We start from the raw sequence: 24,390 nt of genomic DNA, 5'->3' as shown, positions 1-24,390 counted from the left end.
ATGTCATAAAAGTCGTCATGGGTGTCGTTTTATAGGTTTTGAGGGGCGCAGATTTAGAAAATGATAACCATTTTGGATTTCAAAATGGCGGCCATGCACTATGTCATAAAAGTCGTCATGGGTGTCGTTTTATAGGTTTTAGGGGGTGCAGATTTCGAAAATGATGACCATTTTGGATTCCAAGATGGCGGCCATGCACTATGTCATAAAAGTCGTCATGTATGTCGTTTTATAGGTTTTAGGGGGCCCCGCTTTCGAAAATGATGACCATTTTGGAATCCAAAATGGCGGCCATGCACTATGTCATAAAAGTCGTCATTATTATATAAGTCGTTATTATTTTTGCTTGTATGTAAATTCAATGATGACGTGTAAAAGTGCCCTTGTGGCCTATTTGCTGAATAAATGTTGATGTTTGATGTTTGATGTTTTATTTTTCACATATTACTCTCACAAGTTCCGTGACATTTCGAACTTGTAATTTTTTAAGTAAATGTTTTTGTTTATCTATGAGGATCTCACTAGAATAGTATAATCAAGGTATGTTTATATTTGATAAATGAAATAGTAACGCAAAAAAAAAAAAATATTTGTGTCTTATATTCCTGCCGAAGACTTTTATTTTACCTTTTCCTTCTACACAAGTTTGGCCAAGTAATAAGAATTTAGGGCTCTCAATTTTATTTTGACTTCTACAACAGTAAAGCTACGAGGCCATGTTTGGTATCGTTTTCGTATAAATTTCCGACATTGACACCATTCCGAAGTAAAAACATATAAACTTATTAAAATACTTTCTTTTAAACTCCTCTTCACGCTTAAACTGCTGAACAGTTTTAATTTAAATTTGGTACACATATATTTTGAGTCCCGAGACAGGACATAATAAGTTATCTCAAAAATCATCCTTTAAAGGTGTGAAATGAGGTGTAGGGGGGAATTCAGAATTGACTTCTTGAAGTTAATACTGTTTAAGTTTAGGTTTGAAGTCATGTTTTTTATCATTTTTAACTAAATCAAAGATGTAGACCATCCCAAATTTCATATAAATCGGTTCAGCGGTTATTGATTTCCCGTACAAATTTCCACGCCACTTTTCACACCTTCAGTAGATGATTTTGGTTATAAGATCTATTAAAGACCTTGTCCTGTTCCGGGACGTAAACTATTTCTATACCAAATTTCAACGAAATCGGTTCAGCGGTTAAGCGTCAAGAAGAGTTTTAAAAAAACCGGCCAAGTGCGAGTCGGACTCGCGTATTAAGGGCTCCGTACATTAAGTCCGACTCGCGCTTGACTGCACATTTCTAATAGGTTTTCCTGTCATCTATAGGTAAAGAACTATTTTGTGTATTCAGACGGACATACATACAGACGCACGAGTGATCCTATAAGGGTTCCGTTTTTTCCTTTTGAGGTACGGAACCCTAAAAAGATTTATTTTTATTTTGTGGAATGGTGTCAATGTGATATCTTAAATGGATTCAGCACCCCAGATTTATACGAAAACGATACCAAACACGGCCTAGCACCTTCACTGATATAGATATATCAAGATAAAATTGAGAGCCCTAAATAAACTTTCAAGAGCGGATATCTCAAAAACTATTCAACATATCGAAAAAATTGACCGAATAAACTTGTAACAAATTAAATTAACTTTCATTTTGTATAAGTGGCCATGTCGCTGAGATGCATAGTTTCCGAGATATAATCGAAAAACGGGAAAATGGGACCTTCAAAGCCCCCTCTCTCCCCCCCGCTCAAGGGCTACGGCCGGGGACTTTTGATATGTTCACCTCCTAACTTGTCAAACCGAGTTACGGAGTCAAAAATTGTGTTCCGAGCATTTCCCTCTACAACTTTTGGAGCATTCGTTGCCTGACCTAAGTAGCTTATTGAATTTCTTTAAAAACTTTTCTGTAAAAGGTTGACGGGTGTTGGGTGTTTATATGGTTTCGGTCGATTATTATCATTTGCATTGCCCATGATGACTTACTAGAATTACGAGCACACGAGACACTAATAGTAGTTTGACAAACCTTGGTTTTCAAGAGGTATTTTATATTGACATTTGCTGTCACAAATTTGCTGTCAGATTTAGTCGCAAACCGCACGCAAAGTGCACACAAATGTGTCGACACCTTGTTACGGAAAAGTGTAGACACGGCGACGACACTTTGTTTCGAAACAATTCTAGACACATTGTGTGGACTCTGTTACGACACATCTGACATTTAGTTACCACTTTGTGATTCTGCGACTGGAATGGTTATATGGGTACGTTCGACGTGTTGCCTCTCTGTCACACTTGCGTATTAATTTACAAGTGTGACAGAGAGGTGACACGTCGAACGTGGTTCGCGGTAGGCCCTCGAGTTGTCTCTCGCCATTGACGTATAATATCTAAGGACGGGCTAATGGGGCACTAAAAATGGTACTAGTTCAACGGTGTTACTCACGAATTCCAGCCAATCGTGCAGTCTAACGCAACGAGTTGCGGACTTGCGACCAATAGCGCGCGTAATGCGAAGTCGTGTACCAATCGCGCATGTGATGCGAACTCATCAACCAATCGCGTTGTAGCGGTTTCACACCGCTACACTGGCCCCTGTCATGCCTCATTATTATTGCCCGTAAAGCCAGCCCCTAGATATCTATGTCAATGTCTCTCGCAAGCTCGGTTCTCCATACAAACGTAGTTACGCTCTCAATATAAAACGACTAGCTAGATGCTCTGAAACTTTGTACTTATCTTATTGTTTTCGGGGGCCCTTGCGGATACACTTCGACCCATAGGGAGCTTTTGTGCAATTAACCCCTAGAGAAGATCCGTCAACTACACAAGAGCTTTCCCACCATATACTTGTGTCGGATGATGGAGCTCATGGGTAGCGTTTTAAAGTCCGTTGGTTCCAGATATCCTGCTCCAAAGTCCTTCATTCTTTGTCTGGCGAGGGCGTGACATTCACACATTAGGTGTGTTACTGTGTCTTCCTCTTTGCCACACATACGACAATCGGTGTTGTCATTTTGGCCAGAATTCCTTTGACCCCGTAATGGCCAGTAAACCCCCCCCAAATCCGACGAAACAAGAATCCGGCGAATCGGGACCACCCTAAAAACGCCTCCGTCAAATTCTACGAAATTTACAATTTATAGGGCTTTGCATAAATCAATCTGTCTGGAACCGCACTTCTCGGAAAGTTACGTTTATGTATTTAAGCGAAATTCAGTACTAGGTATTTCATAAATAAATTGCTCGAGTAGGGCCACTTGCAACATGCCACTAACCCGGATTAACCGGTTAAATCTGGAGTTACCATGGTTACCAGTACAATTTGACACTGGGTTAACGGTTTAACCGGTTAAATCTGGAGTTACCATGGTTACCAGTACAATTTGACACTGGGTTAACGGTTTAACCGGTTAACCGCGGGTTAGAGGGATGGTGCAAGTGGGGCTTAAAGGCATAACCACACCAGTATCCTTACCACGAGTTAAAATTGACATATTCGCTAGCAAGTTTTTATACATCAAAACTATATCACAACCTCATTAATTATTAAATGTGTACATGATAGTGATGGTCTACTTTAAATCGGCATCATCATCATCTTCACGGCTCATGGGAGCCTGGGGTCCGCTTGGCAACTAATCCCAAGAATTGGCGTACGCACTAGTTTTTACGAAAGCGACTGCCATCTGACCTTCCAACCCAGAGGGTAAACTAGGTCTTATTGGGATTAGTCCGGTTTCCTCTCGTTGTTTTCCTTCACCGAAAAGCGACTGGTAAATATCAAATGATATTTCGTACCTACATAAATTCCGAAAAACTCATTGGTACGAGCTGGGGTTCGAAGTGTTCGAACCCACGACCTCCAGATTGAAAGTCGCACGTTCTTACCGCTATAGTTCGTTTTTTTTAGCATTAGAAAGAACTTGAAAGAAGGTAAGCGATCTTGACATGTCTTTTAATTGAAAAACGCTTTTAAAAAATCAGTATCTATTACTTATTTATGAAAGCAGAAGAATATAAATGATCGTATTAGATTCATAATTGTTACATATTTGCCGTAACTTATTTTTAAAACGTGATTTTCAATAAAAAGACACATCAAGATCGTTTACCTTATTTCTAATGCTAAAAAAAACGAACTATAGGGCACCAATGCTCCACTTTAAATTGGCATATAATCACATATATGTATTTATTATGTATATTCACCATTTGACAAATTTGTGTGGCCAAGTTCTACACCAACATCTGAACAAAGCCAAGACGTTAAATTGCATGTTCAGATATTTTTAAACACCTTGGCCGCTCCAATATATGATGGTGGCTGTACCATATGTGATGTATCCATCCCCACTAATGTTATGAATGTGAAAGTGACTGTCTGTCTGTTAGCTCTTCACGCCCAAACCGCTGAAGTATTTATCAATCATCATCATAATCAACCCACAGACACAGTTGCTGGCAGAAGCTTGTACGAGATAAATTAGTACTGATTGGAAGGGACCTTGTCAGCAATGGTGCTTATGCCATTAATGCCATTATTAACGAATATCTGGGAGACCGAGCTTTGCTCGAAAAACATAAAAACTCAAAATTGCGCGTTATCCCAGAGATAAGACCTAGCTAGATCGATTTTTCGCCCCCCCGTAAAGCAAATTTCTTCGAAATCGTTAGAGCCGTTTCCGAGAAGCCCTAAATATATATACATGGTGGCCAAAAAATAAGTGCATTCCCGTTGCCAGGGAGATATTGGGATTATACTGAGCAACTTTTACAATGGGACCAAACCCGAAATCACGAAAAAAAAATTTACCCTCCCATAGAAAATGAACCAGCTAAAATGTATCAAACAGCCAAATTTTATTTCACGATTTCGGGGTAGTAAAAGTATTATATAGTAAAAGTTGCTCAGTATAATCCCAAAACCTCCTTGGCAACGGGAATGCACTTATTTTTTGGCCACCCTGTATATATAAGAATTGCTTGTTTAAAGGTATAAAATACTCCAATAGTAATGCACAGCCAAGTGTCTTAAGCACCATGACAACAAGGTCTATAGATAATGTCAAGGTGCTTTAGCAATATCATTGTTTAAATAACATGGTGTCGCAATGTGATACCATAATGCCACTTACACATTTATCTCAAGTTCGCAAGGGTCATCAACATTTATCACTTCAAAAAAGCCTGATAATTATCAATAACATGATAACTTTGTTTAAATTAAGACAAATCTAGAAGTGAAATATTCCAGTTTAAGACAAATTTAATGAGATAGGTAAAGACAAGTGTAAAAATATAGGTGTCCACATGTTACTCCCAATATGTCCCATAGCTCTTATGTTGGTGAATTAAGAACTATGGGACATATTTTTGAGTAAGTTGTATGCACCCATATTTTTACACTTGACTGTACGGAAAAAAAAAGAATAATAACAGAAGACCACACTGGATGCATATTTTGCACATTTCTAGTTCTCTGCATAGTATGTCGCTAGCCACATATGATTAAACCTCGTTATCAATGTTGCAATAGGCTATTCTCCTACTAGTCAATCTGTTTCTTTTTTAGAACTGTCAAAACGAGTTGCTGATATGGAATTTACATGAAAACTAATATAGTGATGTCACGGTTAACTCACCTACTTTTTATCTTTCTTATCCAATTTATTAAATAGAAATTGTGTTTGAAAATAACTGCTATCTATGATTGTCTAATAATTAGTGGTGCTTTATTTCGTGCGTGGTGTGAAATAATTTATTTTAAATACAGGAAACATCCTTATTCATTGAAAATTAGGGTTGTCATTAAGAGACTGCTGATGGTACATACACCAGGAGTCCCTTAACTACAACCCTAGGATGTACATGCTGTACATGCAACAACATAGGATGCTATCAGCAATAAGTACTATTCGCTTAGCACTTTTGCATACAAACTTCTATGCAGGGGGGGTACCTTTTCTCTGCAGGTGGCTGTACAAGAAAAGCTATGCAGTTAGCAGGAGCTCCCATACCACGGAGTTTATGCCAGTGATTTAGAGAAGAGGTGAAGAATGGTGGATAACTTGACAACCGGCCAACTCAGCCCCATAGTGGAGCCCTATTCTACAAGACGAGATAAATAACTAACATAAATTTATCTAGATAATACATTTCAAAAAAGAGAATCTTAATAACCATATAAACCCTGTAGATTGATATTTTTAAGTGTATTTTAGTCCATCCAAAATATCCAAATTTGTTTTATCATCTTCCTTGCATTGTCCCGGCTTTTAGCCATGGCTCATGGGATCCTGGGGTCTGCTTGGCAACAGCCAATATCCAAATAAAAAGCCATATCAGAATCAGATCACACAATTTCCAACTATAAAATCATTACATTTTCAAGAAAACAAATTATTTATCAAATAATATGCATGCACAAAGTTTAAATTATGTGCATACGTTCAATTCTGCTTACTTGTTATGTGATATTAACGATACCTACAGAAGTTTACGTACTGTACATTCATTTATAAATAACTACTCATTTGGATTCTCGGAAACTGATCAGAGGATGCCAAGGTTGTAGCTTTAAATATAGGTTTCATAAAGAAACAAATTATAGTGTCTACATTGTAATAGTTTTACGTTTAATACATTAGAAATAACCATTTCTATCTTCAATAAGTTTCCTAACCTTAAAGTTCCAAATAAACTATAATATTGTTAAAAAATAATAGTAAAAGATATTTAATGACGTCTTATACTAGTATTTAACTCACATTGTGGATATCTGGCTGCCAAAGTCATGTCTAAAGGACTAATGCTGGCCTTCCGTTTCTCCAGCAAACACATTTGTTGTATAGCACTATTAGCACTACACGGCGCGCCGCGGGCTCCGCTACTCTCCTCTCCAGAGGCCACGGTTTATCACAATAAAAACACACAGCACAAATTCCAAGAGGCATTCACTTCCATAATTTTTCACCAAAGTAACTTTGTAAAGTCGCTTGCACGCAACTTTCAAAAATTTCAAATCCCGAAACGTCACTTCACATAAAAATTGACGCTAACTAGTGTTGGGCAATGTCCGTCAATGAACGGTACCGTGAACTGAATGAATGAACAAATATTTTAAATTAAATAAACGAGTTTAAAGAAATAGCGCGCTTGTAACCGTACAAGACAGCCGACTATGTCGAGCGACAGCTAACAACTGAGTCAACAGTCGGCACCGCGTCTATATTCTACACACGACTCGTCAGAGCCCGGAGCGAGTAGGTACGAGCCCTCCGTCACTACTACGGTCTGCTAACAAACTGGCATGTCGATGCGAATGAAACTTGCCGCTGGCATGCCTACACTGTTTGTTTTCCTAGAATCCATTCACCTACCGACAATGATTTAACCATTTTATCTAGTCATTGCCATTTTGCATTGTATATTGTTGGTATGTCGCGGTTCCGAGTATCGTAGTAAAACGTGCTTTCACGCCTACCTATACCTATATATGGGCTTCAACTTATTTCTAATTTAGAAATACCTAGTACATATTTTTATGATTTATTGCTAACACCTTTTAACTACTTGATAATAAAAACTTGTTGCTATCACGTTTTATAGGTTTCCAATTAAGCCATTGCGTCAGATTATACACGAATTCTGAGACATAAAATCGTTTCCGAGAATACACACCGTGGATGAATATGCAATTTAACCCGAAACGGATATGGTAATATCGGTCTTAAAACGAGATTCGCCTTGATCGGAAAACGAGGACAAGAACCGTGCTACTTATTATTCATAGTAGTACCTAATCCAATACTAATTATGCCCTTCTCCTATCGCTTAATCATCAGGACTTCTAAGAATGTTTTATTGATTCCTTATCAGTAAGTGGAACAATAAGAATGAGTAACAAGAATAAAATTATCGGGCGCATGCGATAAGGCAGAAATAGAAGATGAAAAACATTAGGTACTTCGATGTCCCTAGTGCTGTTGTGAACGAATTTGTGAAATTCTCGTAACAAGGCCCGTGATTAGCGATTACAGGCACGCGCGATTGTGAGGGAATTTTTGATGTTGTTACTAATGGGTTAAGATCACCAGGCAAGTAAGCATTAGATCAGTGTTTTTTACATGCTTCCCAGGTTTGCTCGTGCGCATGTTTAGTTTACTTTTGCTTTTGAGATATTAATCGGCATTTCGAAAACGTATAATTTTGTGTTGTTTGAAAACACAATACGCACTACATATACAACAATAGTAGGCCAGACAATTGGTTGATTCTCCATCGGCATTGACATCGCATTCAGGACGCAGGTGTTCAATTCGCGCTGCGCCGCGCCATAGAGAGTGAGTTCTCCGTATTGCGATTATATTCGGCGTTCTCGGAATCCCTTACCTGCGCCCGCGCGGCTTTCACAACCATCTGCCTCGCCGCATGTCGCATCGAAAAACGCAGCTGTTGCAACTGCCGAGTACTTTCAAATTTATCTCCACGAATTCAATTTGGGACTAATTTCTTACTCGGAATGAGTTTCTCAATGCGGAGAGTACGTTTTATTTAAGTGCCGTATTTAATTAACTTATTGCGTAAACAAGTACAAAAGGTAAACTTGAAGGCATTACGTTTTTTGTACGATCATTACCAGTAAATTAAGTACCTACTATATAATTATAGTAGGGCAGATGTTGATTAAATAAAAAAATGAAGACAACATGCCATAAGCATTGACAACCTTTTTAGGGTTCCGTACCCAAAGGGTAAAAACGGGACCCTATTTCTAAAACTCCGCTGTCCGTTTGTCCGTCCGTCTGTCTGTCGCCAGGCTGTAACTCATGATCCGTGATAGCTAGACAGTTGAAATTTTCACAGATGATGTATTTCTGTTGCCGCTATAACAAAAAATACTAAAAACAAAATAAAATAAATATTTCATTGGTACTCCCATACAACAAACGTGATTTTGTGCCGTTTTTTGCGTAGGTAATGGTACGGAACCCTTCGTGTGCGAGTCCGACTCGCACTTGGCCGGTTTTTATTCAGTCATGTCATGCATGCGTTAATACGTTAATTAAGCATGCAAGTAAATACATATAATATAATGAATTAAAAAAAGACAGTTCAGACAAAAAAAACATATCTTTCTTTATATTTTATATTCTCTATAAATTCTTAAGCAAATGTATTAAGTAAACCTGTTGCAGGAAGTACTCTACCGACTTTAAGTTGCTCACGTTATTCATAATAGTACGTACTAAAATATAAATTTAAAATACAAAATATTAAAACTCCATTACGTGTCACTGTGAATATTACCTTCGTCCTTTCAAGTCTTTGACCCCTCGGTTCTTTGTAACACTTGAAGTGAGGCGACCGATGGTGCCTTTCCGAGAAACAGTCTAGAGGCAATGCGTTTTTTCTATAGAACGAACGCCTGTCGATGTGTACACACTCAGAACATAGGTACTTGGTATAATGGTGTATGTGATTCACACATTGTGTGTGATTATCTTTTAATATGATGACTTCGCAGTATATATTTTCAATAAAAGCAATTAAGCATAATGATTTGTAATTAGTAAACTTCTTCGTCATTTTAACTGTAATAAAATTAAATGTAAATTGGCTATTGTTTGTTGCCGACGTCTTAAGACTTTCGGTACAGTGGTTAGTTTATACAACCGTAGAATAAAAACATATTCTTTTCAACACAATTATATTCCAGAAAAAAAATACCATTAAGTTTTCCTCACCTTACAGCAAAATTAAATCATTACACAACTTAACAAAAAAGTTGTCATCCGGTTGGCAAAAGGAACTACTAGCTAGTTTTTTGTTAGTTCTATTTTTGTCGATCATCTAATAAGCCTTCGCATCAATTGCCAAGTAGAAGTAGGTATTTCGTCATTCGTTAAATGAAAACCGATGTTTACCGGTATACCAACATTGACTCCCGCGTGTCTGCCTCATATCACTTTCTATTATAGTAGTTAACTGCGAGTATAAAAACCCATAGCAGTATCATACGAGTAGAATGAAAATGGAATCCTGCGGAATAACTGAAGTAACTTTTTTAACTCGATGAAAACTATTACTTTAAAACAAAAGTCATCCTATGATGAACTAAAATGCCGTTTTGTCGAGCGTTAGTACATGTCGGATATTTCGACCTGGTTCAGACAGGCAGTTGAAATTTTTGATCCCGTAATCGTACTAGTCACCTGAATCACCGTTTATTTATAATAAGTCTACGCTAAATACGTCGTAATTACCTATCTAAACATTTGCGGTATTAGTTTAGTCGTTATTTGTATTTGTAGCTGAAACGTAGTCGAGCGAAGTGACGTAACTGTCGTCGCCCGGACCTCGCCCAAGATACCTCGGTTCTAAGAATTTACCTATAATGCCTATATAAGTCCGGTTTTCAAACACGTATATTAGTCAGGTATTCAAATCGACTCCGTAATTTGACAGCTTTTGCGAAATAAGAACAACGGTGACAGCTAGTTTATTACCTACGTTAGCATTTTGGAATTCAGTAACAAAACCAACACGTAAATACAACTTTACTATAAATAAACGACATGTAAAATATGTAATGTAATTATGGATGATTCACTTTAAAACGGACAATTTCATCATATTATGTCAAGCATGTATGTAAAAATTTGGTCAAATGTGAGATATAACTAATCTTATCTAATCTTGTAATTACCTCTCGATGATTTTAAGATAATTACCTAGCTTCATTCTAAGTTTATATAATAATAATCAATCGGTAACATGATTACACAGATATTTTTTACTTCATGAGAAACCAGTACATAACTCCAAGAAGCTCTAGTTTAATAATCAGGTTTATTATTTGGTTTTCTTTTATTATTTACTTTGAAAAGTCAATAAATTTTATACAATCAGGAACCGGGTTGTCAGGCAAGGGCGCCCCTAATTGGCTTCACTAAGCAGTGGTTTGCATTCGACACTTTAATTGAAACTAGAAAGCTATTCCGCTCGAGATCGGCATGAGCTAGAGTTAAACTGGAGGAAGCTTGTAGCTCTATTTAAAAAAATAATATATGTTTGTTTGTTATTATCAATTCCGTTATCTGTCAGTGTCGAAAGTGACATTTCTTCAACCAAAAACCTTACTTTTGACACTGACAGATCAAATCCATATCTAATTCACATCCTCATTAAAATTTGAATAGGTACGCCAAAATAATGTATGTTGTTCACACCAGTAAAAGACCTGGTTTACTCCTTACTTGTATAACCCGAAACTATGTGTGCTTAGACCAAACTTTTTAACAGGTTGATTAGTTATAATAGGATCTTTCAGTCTCATCAAGCGCGTATTGACCTAAATATGTGTGCTACGTAACTACATTGATGTTACGCCATTGCAATAAGTGTATTGCATAACATTAATATTTTATTGTAAAGATAAGGATCACTTGGACTAATTTCATTTCAAGAATTGTTAACGAGTTTATCCATTAAGCCGAATCTTGGATTAATTAGTTAATCGTTTCCGTCTGATATTAATTAATGATAAAATATAAGGATCTCATTCGATAAACATAACAAGCGTCGAGTTGGGTTATCATTATCAGTGCCAACAGTTAGGAATTTTTCCGTCATCTGCTACCACTGGGAACAACTGAGAAAAAAATCCCAGTAATTACTACCAATTCACTTCAGTGATTTTTTCAGTTGTTCAGTGGAAAAGGCGAGAAGAAAATCCCAGCTGTTATATTTCTGCAGTACAGATCCAGTGGTATATTCCTGCTGTAAATGACGCTTTCGAGACTTATTTCGCCAACCAAGGTTGTATATAAATAAAACAAACGAAAGGCCCATGACTCAGTTCGTTTAAAAAGAGCCTATTCGTGGCCCGACATTTTTGTGACGAAGAGTTCCCCGTATAACGATAATAGAATGATGTTTTCGGGATTTTTGTTTTTGTAGTCTGAACATGTTTTTACTTTGACTCAATTACTAAATAAAAATAAAGCCCAATACAGTATTTTACAAACTTACAACTATTTTGTATTCAGACCGTTAATTCATTCATTAAGGACGTATGTTTATTTCTAAGCACTTCATATAATCAGAATAGAAAATGACAGAGGTAAGGGGTACTAGTAAGTTCACATGTAATTATCTCACAAAATTATCATAAATGAAACAACCGAAAGGCCTGTGAGTCAGTTCCTTATAAAAGTCAGCCTATTCTCGCACGACAATTTTACATTGTGACGGAGAGTTCCTCGTATTCCGTTAATAGCACGGCGTTTTCGCGACTTTCAATTCTTCGGAACTGACACCGTTATTGTGCGACTAAAGGACACTGAACGGTAACTTTCGATGTTAGTTTACCTGGGCCTCCATAAAAAACTTTTTGGTAAATAAAATATGGTATTTTTATTATATGGGTGCAGGACGCAGGTAGGTTAAAAATCTATGGACTCTTTTGTTTCTATCAATTTGTCTCCTCCGAAGACATGGGTTACAACCTTTATATTTTATTTTATTAGTTTGAATTGAAGCACGTTTATTTTATACGACAGCTACGATACGAGACCGCCTCGTAAATCATATTTTGAATTTTTCATTCCAACAAAGAGTCAAATTATAAGTTTTGAGACTTTTTGAGACTAAGACATATTTTTACAAAATCATAAATTCCCTTTTGCTAATCATATTTGTTTTGTTAGCCGATTACAATTTATCATTTGTTAATTTTATATAAAATACAAAACTTAAATTATGATCATTCCAAATTATACATCCATAATTCATTCAATTTTAATCATTCGGTCATACGCGCACATCACTATTTCTACATATTTCCCGCGCAAATGACAAAGAGCGAAAAGTCCGAAAACGCCGAAAACCGACTACGAGAAGTAGGTACAACATAAAAACAAGGTTTATAAGTATAGTTTTATCGATTTGTCGTCTGTACGTTGTTGATGTAGTACCTATAAGCTATATTTAATATTAATACCTCAGTGTATATTAAGAGCGGTGTCCTTCGTGCGCCCTCTACTTAGTTTCATTTTATTTCAATATTGATCAATCAAACGAGAAATAAATATAAAGCTTATAATTGTTATGAATATATGATTGATCATTGACTGAGCATTATGTTGAGTTCGTGATGCACACTTAATGTTCTATTTTTTTCTGCTTTTGTTGTCTGTATACAATTGTACATGTTCCTACATGTTTTGTGATTGTCACGAAAAGAAACCGGCCAAGTGCGAGTCGGACTCGCACACGAAGGGTTCCGTACCATTATCTATAAAAACGGTCACCCATCCAAGTACTGACCCCGCCGGACGTTGTTTAACTTCGGTCAAAAATCAAGTTTGTAGTATGGGAGCCACACTTAAATCTTTATTTTATTCTGTTTTTAGTATTTGTTGTTATAGCAGCAACAGAAATACGTCATCTGTGAAAATTTCAACTGTCTAGCTATCACGGTTCGTGAGATACAGCCTGGTGACAGACGGACGGACGGACGGACAGCGGAGTCTTAGTAATAGGGTCCCGTTTTACCCTTTGGGTACGGAACCCTAAAAATTATCTTTATGTTTGTTGATAATGATAACCAACTCCAAACAAGAAGCGAGTTAAAGCAATAATATTGATCTAAAAAAAGCTGATGTCGTCATCATCACCGTGCATTTACTTTTATATACTAATAAATAAAGGCCCATCCAATCAGGACAATAAAATTGCCAATTTGATCAGAACGATCAGAAATTACTTATTAGCGATTTGGTTGTCAATCTCATCTAGCGTCCACATGTATTACCTACACAATTTCATAGTGGTATGGGCGAGTTAGGGTCGGTTGCACCAAACTGTTCGTATCGTTAAAGAGTTCGTTAAATTTTTATGTATGGTAAGTTTCATAGTAAAGCGCCGGGGCGCGCCGGCTGACGTTGATCAGTCTGTCAAATGTGGTTGGTGCAACTGGCCCTTAATGTCCTTGAATTTCCTTTTTGCGTCCACACCCACAGCTCCACACCATGAGACTAACACCACACAATTAAATGCGGATGGTACTGGGCCTAAAATAAATTTGAATTTCGTGCGTTTCCTACTGACAAAGATGTTTGGCAGACTATGTGGGTTTCTTCTTTGCGTGTATACAAGTACAAGTGTGTATTATAAAGAAGAATTTTCATAATTCTGACTCCGACAATGTAATATTAGAAGCATAAAAGTGTAAATGCAATATTTATACATAATACCTACACAAAGCGGTTAAAGAATAGACCAACATTGCAACATTATATTCAAAGTCTGCATTCAACGCAACGTAGTTCTAGGCTAGAACTTCTAACCTTAACAAAGGCTTTAAAAGCTCTTTTGCGCCGGTCTTGTTAAGCCAAACTTTGGTTTTATCCTATTATGCAAAACTGTAGGAGTACTTTCGAAGTGTTCACGTTGTTCTGGGTAAAGCCTGATATTGTATAACTTAATGATATGTAGGTAAAGTTTGAAGGTATAAGAGTTACGGTCTTGCTTATAGTAGTTACAGTTACCTACTTCTAGTGTAAATTTCAGTCTGCGTGTTTCCAAAACGTCCGGCTTGGCGCGCTGTTCAAGATGCCATACAAAATGACCGCAAATGCGTATGTCGTGTCACGCTATCGAATTAAATTTACATTAGGGGTTCAGATGTGCAAGTTCCAAAAAGATGGAAAAGTTTTCGGAAATTTCGGGAAATTTCACAGGAAGCTAAGGAGACTAAAAATAAGAGAAGTTTCCAAAGTTTTTCCAACTTGGTTTTGGAAACTTCCCTACGAGCTACGGTACGTTACCAGTCTTGTTTACTTACAGGGCAAGAGCAAGAGGCTATCTTTTAGAAAAAGGACTGCATTTTTTCTCTCTCCGGCCCGTCGTTTTTGACTTTTCGTTTAACGCTCCAACCATCCAATGTGAAGTGAAGACCAGACCACTAAGAGGTCTAAGAGTAAGTAATGGCCTCTCCCAACGCCACCGATAATCGCATGCGATTTGCAATATATTGCGGCATTTGGGCGATGGATTGAATTCGTAGCCAGCAATTATCTAAAATCCAATGCCAATCATCGCAACGTCTATAGAATCCTTAATTAATATTCCATAGAAACCGCTCAAAACGTTCCAATTCACGTTAAACACGAAACAATAACCGAACCGATTCCGAGAACATTCGAGCCGTACGAAACTGGAATTTTTACACCGACCAATGTTTATCTTTCGCGAAACGGAACGTTTGAGCGCCCGCTTTGTGCCACTCGCGAAGATTGTTCCGGGAATCGATATAATGTAACTCGTTAACCGACTACGGCGAAAAATAGCGGGTTGCACGGACGGGTTGATTTGTGGAATCGTTACATTGTAACATAAAATAGGGCTGTTTCCAATTAAATTGTTTCCAGTCATGAAATCAAATTAACGGAAATGTGCTGCTAGCGCTGGGTACGGTGATAGCTGATATGTCATCCCATCCCAATACAATTTTGTAAACTATATGTGAAATAAAAATATTACAGCTTATCTCGACGGACTAACTTCACTAACTGATTAATAGTTATTTTCACCACACCAATTGGTAAAGGCTCTCTTGATTGTTCAAAAACTGATAGCAAACTTGCATTTTATTCACATGTGAGGCAAAGTAATCAAATGCAAATTATGAGTTGTTTTCTTATGTTTGCTAGTAAAATTTACTTTTAAATGATGATTTTGAATGATAAAATATTTAATAACATTAATTTGGATTTGATTTTGTTTGATATCTTACAGTTAATATTTTCTTCGGGTTGGTGTGGTGAAAAATTATTTATTATTCTGTGAAGGAATTGTCGGTAGGTGGTGTGTGGGGGTGGCAACCCGCTTTCACCCTTTCAGTTTAATTCACTTAAGTAAGATGGTTTCATTCCATTAAGGTTATCTTACTTATCTTCTTGAGTACAACGAAGTTAGTTTTAGTCGTTTGATATTACGTGCTGTAGCAAATATTGTTAGTAGGTATCTTGTCTTAATGAATTCTTCTCTTAGAGAAAACCTATTGTAAAAAACATCTTCAACAGTTCTAGGAATGAAAATGGTCGTTAAAGAAAATTTCTTGGCGTTAATTAAATGAAAGCGAAGTGCCGAGAAAATTGCTTTTACGTGAAAACCGCTCTAATAATAAACGTTCGTAGAAGCTAATATAAAAAAACTGAAAAGGAGCAAACTGAGTTCGTTTTATTGTGAAACTGAAATAAATAATATTACCCGACTGGTAAAAAAGGAGGGTATTGTTTTTAGACTTACCAACGTCTGTCTTGTGTGTATGTTTTTTTTTGACACCTATACCTACGGTACGGTACGGTACGGTAATTTTGAAAATGGCAAATATTTACTAAACTTCAATCACTTTCTTTCCGCTGTTAATTGTATTTTTTACATGTTTACTGTAGAGTAGAATCAGCTTAATACGATTTCCCGTTTCCGTGTAATATGCCATTTTACACGAATCCTTGCAATAACACGTTTTCATAAAAAAAAACACGGTTAACACTCTCTTACGCTTAAGACGCGTTTTTGATATGTGGGTTATACAGTCGGCTTATATAATTTCGATATTTTTTTAAATTTCCATTATGCTTCTTTTATAATTTATTTCCATTTCGCTTAATTTAAGCTTTTTATTAACTTGCAATGTACCTATGTATGTTTGTAAGGGTCAAATCTTGCAAGTTAATTTTGACCTACTTCCCGGTTTCCGATGAAGATGATAAGATGTAAATTTGTATACTTGGTCAAGCAGATCTTGTCAGTAGAAAAAGGCGGCAAATTTGAAAAATGTAGGCGCGAAGGGATAGCGTCTCATAGAAAATTTGAATTTCGCGCCTTTTTCTACTGACAAGATTTGCTTGACCATCTATATAAGTCCATATGTAATGGCTCCTCTACACGATGGGCCAGCGCCGGCCACTCCAAGGCACGCATTTATGCGTTAGAGGGAGCAAGTGATATTGCTATCTCATTCTACCGCATGGCTGCGTCCCTTAGAGTGGCCAGCGCTGGCCCATCGTGTAGAAGAGCCATAAGTCGGGTCAGTCAGGTGACAATGCAATATTATGGTACCATAGAGCTGATCTGATGATGGAGACAGGGGGTGGCCATAGGAACTCTGTGATAAAACAACGTAACCTAAAAGTGTTTGGGGTTTTTAGAATTGTCTCGATGAGTATTAGTTGCCCATGGAAATAAAAGTTCAGTCAGCGATAATAGGTTGTACCAAAAATATTTTTATTGCAAAAAAACCTATTAATATAATCGTCTCGACATGAACTTTTCCAATATGTAATAAAACATTTACGATTAAAAAGAAATTCAAGCGGACGCCTTCTGAGAAACTGAAGTATTCAGTGAAATGAAGTATCGTCAGTACTGAACTAAACTGAACTCAATACTCACAGGAATAGGCTAGGTAGTGTCAGGCCAAGCTCGACGAAAAACCATTCAAACTTTTTTCCATCCAAGTAATTTTCTGTGTAGGAGAAAGAAAACTGACTGCACACTTTGACTGTAAAAAATCAACCTTAAGGATACGTATCCGATCACTATGATAGTATATATAGCCTAGTAGTTTAGTCAATAATTCACATACATTACATTATCCCTTTCATATACACTCACACACACACACAAACTCCCACAAACGCATTTTTAAAATAAAAAAATACCTACTGTAATTTTTCCAGGCGTTTTTGTCTCTTCTTAGGAAACATGTATTTTATCAGTTTTCATACCTGAAACAAATAAAAAATGGTGCTTTCAATAGGTAATAATATTTCATTTCATTTCATTTATTTATTTCAATATAAACTTACAGTTTAGCACCAAAACGTTTACATGAGACTTACGACTATTATATTACATTATATGTATATTATAATATTTTACATAACCACATAATAACTTGGCCTATTTTTACCATTATCATTTTACGATCTTTGATAGATACAGCAATACCTATCTTGAACGAAAGAATCCTTATAATATAACAAATATAAGTCCCGTTTCCGAGAAATAGTAATTTAGGGGCGCGTTCACCAATTACGTGCGCATAATACGTAGATAATGATATAGCAATTTTATTTCTATTACGATATTGTGAAACCTTTGTCTTCTTTGAGACGTCCTTAAAAGACGTTTCTTTGAAATATTTTTTTAAAATTATAAGTTTTCTAAAGAGATTAAATATGTCCTTTTAAGGACATTTCTTAAGGAGATATTTAAAGGGCGGCAATGCGCATGTGACAAACTTTCAGTTTCAAGCGTTTATATGCACCAAGATTTTTTTTGCAAACAAAACGTTTTAACGACTCTGGAGTCTGGTAAGGATTATGGGGAAAATTAGTGTTGCAGTTTTGCTTCTTTTTAGGGTACCAAAGGGTAAAAACGGGACCCTATTACTAAGACTCCGCTGTCCGTCTGGCCGTCCGTCTGTCTGTCACCAAGCTGTATCTCATGAACCGTGCTAGACAGTTGCCGCGCACTTGGCCGGTTTTTTTATTAATAAAAGACTGTTTCCTTTAAGTAAAATGAGCTAACTTAAGGTTTTAAGACTTTTAAGGCACTTTCCCTCCAGGGCCCATTAATTTTTTCCTGTATAACAGGCAAAGCCTTTGAAGTCACTAGACAGCCTCATTATCTCCGGCACAAAAGACGTTAAAGTAGATAAAGCCAGGGATACAGTAGATGACAAGTGTCGTCGAGTGAAGTGGCAACGTCTCGCCACTTTCCACTCGACATTCAACATCGCGCGACATATGTCGCCAGTGGGTGTCACACATAGGTCCAGTATATTTTCTATACATGTACTATGCGCTTGCGCCCGTGAGGGACAGAACATACACATAAACCATACTAAATTTACAGTGGGAATAAAAAAAATCGACAATGTGACAAAGACAAACAATAATAACGCGTTCTCCGCTACTCCTACTGAAAAATACATAAGAATATCCCATTCGGTCATTTCCCCCCACCGCTCTTGACAATTCATACTTGATTCATGGACTTCATGGTATCACAAATTACAAGCACGGAATATTCTACTTCGTTGGTCACAAATCGTGCGATGTCGCTATATGTCAGGCGAAGTTTGGCCGAGTTTGGCGAACCCGTACGACTTCGTCTGACATCTCGCCGACACGTGTCGCGTCGCGTGACATTAGTCCCCCATACATTGGATACATCCTTTCTTTTTAACGATGTGGTAATGTGCTGTTACGCATACCCCCTGTAACCTGGGAGGCGTCGGGGGTTATGTGGGACTCCCATCTCCCAATCCTTTCTCTTAGTGAGAAAAGGGGGAGACGTCCTACCCACTAAACCCACATCGGCTTTACCCGCATTGCCGTGTTGGAGACGTCATGGGATCGCGAACATTCTGCCATGACGCCCCCGACATCCCGGCTAGCTTAAGCTGGCGTATCCCTGTCTTAATGCGCAAATTACATTACAACCCTTGCTCGGGGTCAAGAGCTATGCACAAAGCCAGGATACCTCGTTAGTCATTTACCCCGGACTAAAGAAATTAGATCCTGCGTCAAAGAGCGGTAACGACGAATCCAGCAACATAAAAATTAGTTTGATGTATTCAAAAGGTACTTAAATACAAAATACAGTACGCAGCGGCCCCCTTTTTTGAATATCTTTTGTTAAATTTAAATAATCACGATTATTTAGCAGTGGCGCTAGTGTACACGTTGATGGGCTCTTAAATGTTTTTTGATTTCAGACACTTTTCAGACAGAGATTTTGCTCCTTTATATAGTCTCCATGTCAAAAATGTATTGAGAGCTTCGTCTATATATATTCCGCGGCTGTACTGTTTGTCACTGGTACGGAACCCTGAAAATGGTCGGTAAGTACTTATTTATTACATTTTAATGAAAATACCAATTAGCAGGTCAAATAAACAGTCTCAACACATATTTGAGAGCGCGGGCGATTTTGCGACGACGCAAGAAAAACAAATAAATATAATGACATAAGTATAAAACTATAAAGCAATAGTGATCCTGATGATTCTGCCATTTATTTCAGTTCTTTGAAGAATTCAGCTTTACGCTGAAAACTAACGCCTATGATGGCTCTCTCGAGTAGGGTTGCCATATGGAAGAATTAAATGCCGTGACAAAAATCCGGACATCACCCTAAAAATCCGGACATTTCTTGTAGCAGAGATTTAGCGTAGCTTGAACGACGCCCCGGCAGCGCGCTGATCTCTGCGGTGTACTGTATCGTGGATCTATTTTCCCTTTCCCTTCGCCTGATCCTGTAGCCCCCTCCACGGGCGAGCATTTTATTTTTATAAGGTCGTTCCTAAAAATCCGGACACATGCCAAGTTCGGCCGCAATCCGGACAAAGGGTCAAAAATCCGGACATGTCCGGACAAATCCGGACATATGGCAACCCTACTCTCGAGGCAATATGATGTGTGAAGATCCCTTAAGCGTCTTTTCATTTCAGATACATTAAGTACTTACATATAGAGGGCTTACCGCGAAAAATATTTATTTATAGATACATATGTACATAGAAAACACCCATAATTCAAATCAAATTTTAACATAAAAATAAATAGGTACCCCTACCAGGATTCGAACCCGGGTGCCTTCTGCTTCGTAGGCAGGGTCACTAGTACCAAGTCAGTAACTTTAGGTACTCATCCCTTTTTGGAATTATAATACCAACATAAGAAAAATATTATGCTTCTCCTTGCCTAAGCGTGCTACGCTGACAAGCAACTATTGCCAAACTATACTATACCTATAGGTACCTATAACAACACACAATTCCCGTGCTTTCCAAATAAATGCCCTTATTGTGATTCGAACCCGGGACCCCCTGCTTCGCAGGCAGTCACAACTGGGCTAAGTTTAAATTGATATTCAAATAGGCTTCGTTCGGCAGTTGCCGGAAGTCATACAAAGCACAACGGTAAATTCACTTCCTGTGCAGAGGCTAGAATATCAGAAGACTGACAACCTCTATACAACACCGCGACCGCATGCAATCATTGTTGTAGATGGCGCTATATGCATTTTTTTCGTTTCAGCTTTGTGCGTGAAACTGTCACTAGTGTTCGACCGAACCCGATTTTTTGCCGAAACCATACAGAAACTTCAGTCTGACACATGACCGATATAAGGGAGTGTTTTAAATCGACACGAGTTGCGAATTACCTATTCGCACGTATATTGTACAAATTTTTACGCCCTTGTATGCCTTATATGGCCCTTTAAATTTTCGACATAGTTATGTAATTAATGTGCCTATTTTAGCACAGGGTGTCGTAATGGAGCACCAGTGTACCTGACAGTGTACTGTAAAATATATGTATTACCTCCACAGGACTACCTGTCGGATCATTCCTTTTTTGTCACCAAACGTGTAAAGAAAACCGGTAACAAAAAAGAAATGTTTCATAGAAACTTTCTGGGACATGCATTTTGGAAAATATGGTGGAAGTTGTTCAGCTTCATGTACTTTACCAGCATACCAATTTTTATAGAAATCTAAGATGTGATCGAAATGTACAAACTTTTTGAGAAATGCTCACATAGTATGTAGGTAAATAACGCCACCTATAACAATAACAAGGTACGCCTACGCGGCATTGTATAGGTAGAGGTTAACCACAGGTTAGCACTCTTGATTAACTTACTACTCCCTGCTATAGTAAGACTCGGAAGTAATAACTTTAAACTCTGGCGCCGCGTGACAATGAACTATGAAGTTTAATTAAGCCAGGCGTGGCTCACTCCGCGATTTCGTCGCTTTGCTACCAGGTAGCTAAAACTACATCCGTTCGGCCCCAATTTTGGGGTTTGCCATAAGCCGCGCGTGGCGCTGTCGCCACCTAGCGGCCATATCTGTGTTGATCGTAACAGACGCGTTTTGTTAGAGAGTGAGTCTTCTGTACCTAGTACTATTATTTATTCTGTGATTAAGCTCAAAATGTCTGCCTGCTTAAAGGAGCGAATTTAAATGTGGGTTTTCGTGAAAATATTAAATTAAAAGGTTCATAATTAATTATGGTATGGTACCTACTGCATTTTCTTTATGATTTCCGAGTGGCTCCCGTAAGTTTGTTTTGGCAGCGAACTACGCTCTTTTATAAGTTTTTAGTTTTAAGATTTAGTACACTATTGAATTAATTAAGTTTATCATTAGGTAAGGGGGGAAAACGATAGGCATACGTGGAATAAGCTGCCCAATGCGTGGAATGAGGCTGTTTGACCGGGTCTGTATTGTTTCCCAAAAAGTAATGTTTGTCCGCATTTTCGTTATGGGGCCCACTGATTAACAGTCCGCCGGACGGTATCGGCCTGTCAGTTAGAACAAAATTCCGAACAAGTTCCGAACAACTGACAGGCCGACACCGTCCGGCGGACTGTTAATCAGTGGGCCCCTTAAGTCATAATTTGTTTGGCTTAGAAACGCCTAGCTTTTCAGGATTGCTATAAAACAAACCTAACCTAACCTATTTATAGGATAACCTTACGAAAATCCTGAAAAGTTAACGGTTTCAGTTTTAGGACTAATGATAATGTGAAACAAAGGGACCCCTGTTTGACCCACTGGTTGACTGGTAGAGAATGCCTTTTGGCATTAAGTCCGCCATTTGTACAATTTTCTTTGTTTTTTTTTAAATCTCAAAGTAACCTCAAGTCCCCGCGTTCTAATACGAGTTCATTAAATTCAGTTCGAGTTTTAAACTCTAATCACTACACCTTATAAAACAAAGTCTCCGCCGCGTCTGTCTGTTTGTGTGTTTGTTTGCGATAAACTCAAAAACTACTGAACGGATGTTCATGCGGTTTTCAACTTTTCACCTATCAATAGAGTGATTCTTGTGGAAGGTTTAGGTGTAGAATTTGTTATAACCCGTGCGAAGCCGGGGCAGGTCGCTAGTAGAAATAAAAAAAAATACAAAAGCGCAAATATTGCACTGGGTCTTACGAGATTAAAATGATCTACTTTTATTGTCATTTAGAACCTATAATTCTTCAATTCATCATATTAGAAATCCCGATACATTTTGATGTAGTCTGGCCGTTCGTCGCGCGCGCATCTCGGCCCAGGTACTCCGTTCCCAGAACCGTTTTTGCTCCTTTTTCGACTCGTACCGAGAACGGCCCGCCACCGGGCCTACTCGGAACTCGTAATTAATCCGTGGAAGCCTTCCCGGGTAGTTACGAGAATTATGACTTCATTTTTTATTTCATTGTCTCGAATTTGTAAGTATTGTTCGGGGAATTTGGGCGTTCGCCTTTTGACCCCGCGAGGGCTGTGCTTTGTCGTATTGCTTTCACACTTCGTTTGTTGGGACTGAGGTTCACTTCACGTCACTGCCTGTGCCAATAGAATCTAACCAGATAACATCGCTTGTATTAAGGTCTATTTTGAGAAGACCGATATAATTTTTGTGTGGGAAGACCGTCTTAGGGCAAGAGCTCTCGTATTAATATTTTAAGTACCTACTTCGCTCAGCAGACACAGCCAGAAAGGAAGAGCTTCCCTTCTTCTGCTCTACCGACCTTCTGTAAGATGCTAAAATTCGCTTATACACGAATTATTTCCCCTGATCGGGTGAGCGGGAAAAATCGTCTGCGCATGCAACCGCTGGTGGTGCTGCATGGTGCCAGCTATTAATAGCGAAGGGCTCGGCGACGACATTGCGTGACTTGCGACAGCGGCAGCGATAACCATAGGTTGGAGCGAGACACAGCGATCGGACCGTTCGTTCCCTTCCCACCTATGTTTGTCACTGCCGCCGTCGCCACTCGCGTAATGTCTTTGCCAAGCCATAAAGGTTCCATCTAAAAACAAATTTCCATTCTCTCACGGGGGCCACCGATCGGTTGGGATAGGGCCGGGAACAAAAAGACACTTTCTCGGAACAGAGGTTTGTTTAAATTTCAATGGATTACTGCGAAGTCGCTGTTTCTCATTATAGTCGAATATAAACCAGTGTAACGTGACCTGAGTTAACAAGAGTCTAAATTAGAACTTGACACATATTTAAAAGACTGCTTAGTTTTTTTTAAATTTTTTAGAACGTCTTATAAATGTACTTCTTTTAAAAAATGGCTTCCATCAAATTTATGATGATTTCGCCAATGTATAAAGTGTTCTGGTAGCAGGTAAGTAGAGCATCATCATTCGCTTGCCCTTATCCCATTCACTTGGGGTCGGCGCAGCATGTCTTTTTCTTCCATACCTCTCTGTCGCCCGTCATCTCATCATTGGCATCGCAAGTGGCGTTCGTTTCATATTATCATCTATCATCTCTCACACAGTCCAT

General features: G+C 38.1%; 1 protein-coding gene across 2 annotated transcripts in view; it reads right to left on the bottom strand.

The window, feature by feature from the left end:
* The window catches only part of LOC134791245 (suppressor of cytokine signaling 2-like), a 60,414-nt gene that overhangs the window by 11,632 nt on the left and 24,392 nt on the right, over positions 1-24,390 (bottom strand). The window contains exon 1 of one of the 2 annotated variants that reach the window (XM_063762226.1): positions 6,787-7,465. The exons of the other annotated variant lie outside the window; for it this stretch is intronic. Coding sequence (XP_063618296.1) covers positions 6,787-6,859 — 73 coding nt within the window. The 5' untranslated portion in view covers positions 6,860-7,465. Of the gene's footprint in view, positions 1-6,786; positions 7,466-24,390 lie in introns of those variants that run through there. 2 annotated transcript variants of the gene reach the window in all.

This window comes from Cydia splendana, chromosome 6, assembly GCF_910591565.1.
Source record: "Cydia splendana chromosome 6, ilCydSple1.2, whole genome shotgun sequence".
Classification (NCBI taxonomy): Eukaryota; Metazoa; Arthropoda; class Insecta; order Lepidoptera; family Tortricidae; genus Cydia; species Cydia splendana.
Note: the sequence above shows the minus strand (reverse complement) of the source record. Positions and strands in the feature narration are given on the sequence as shown.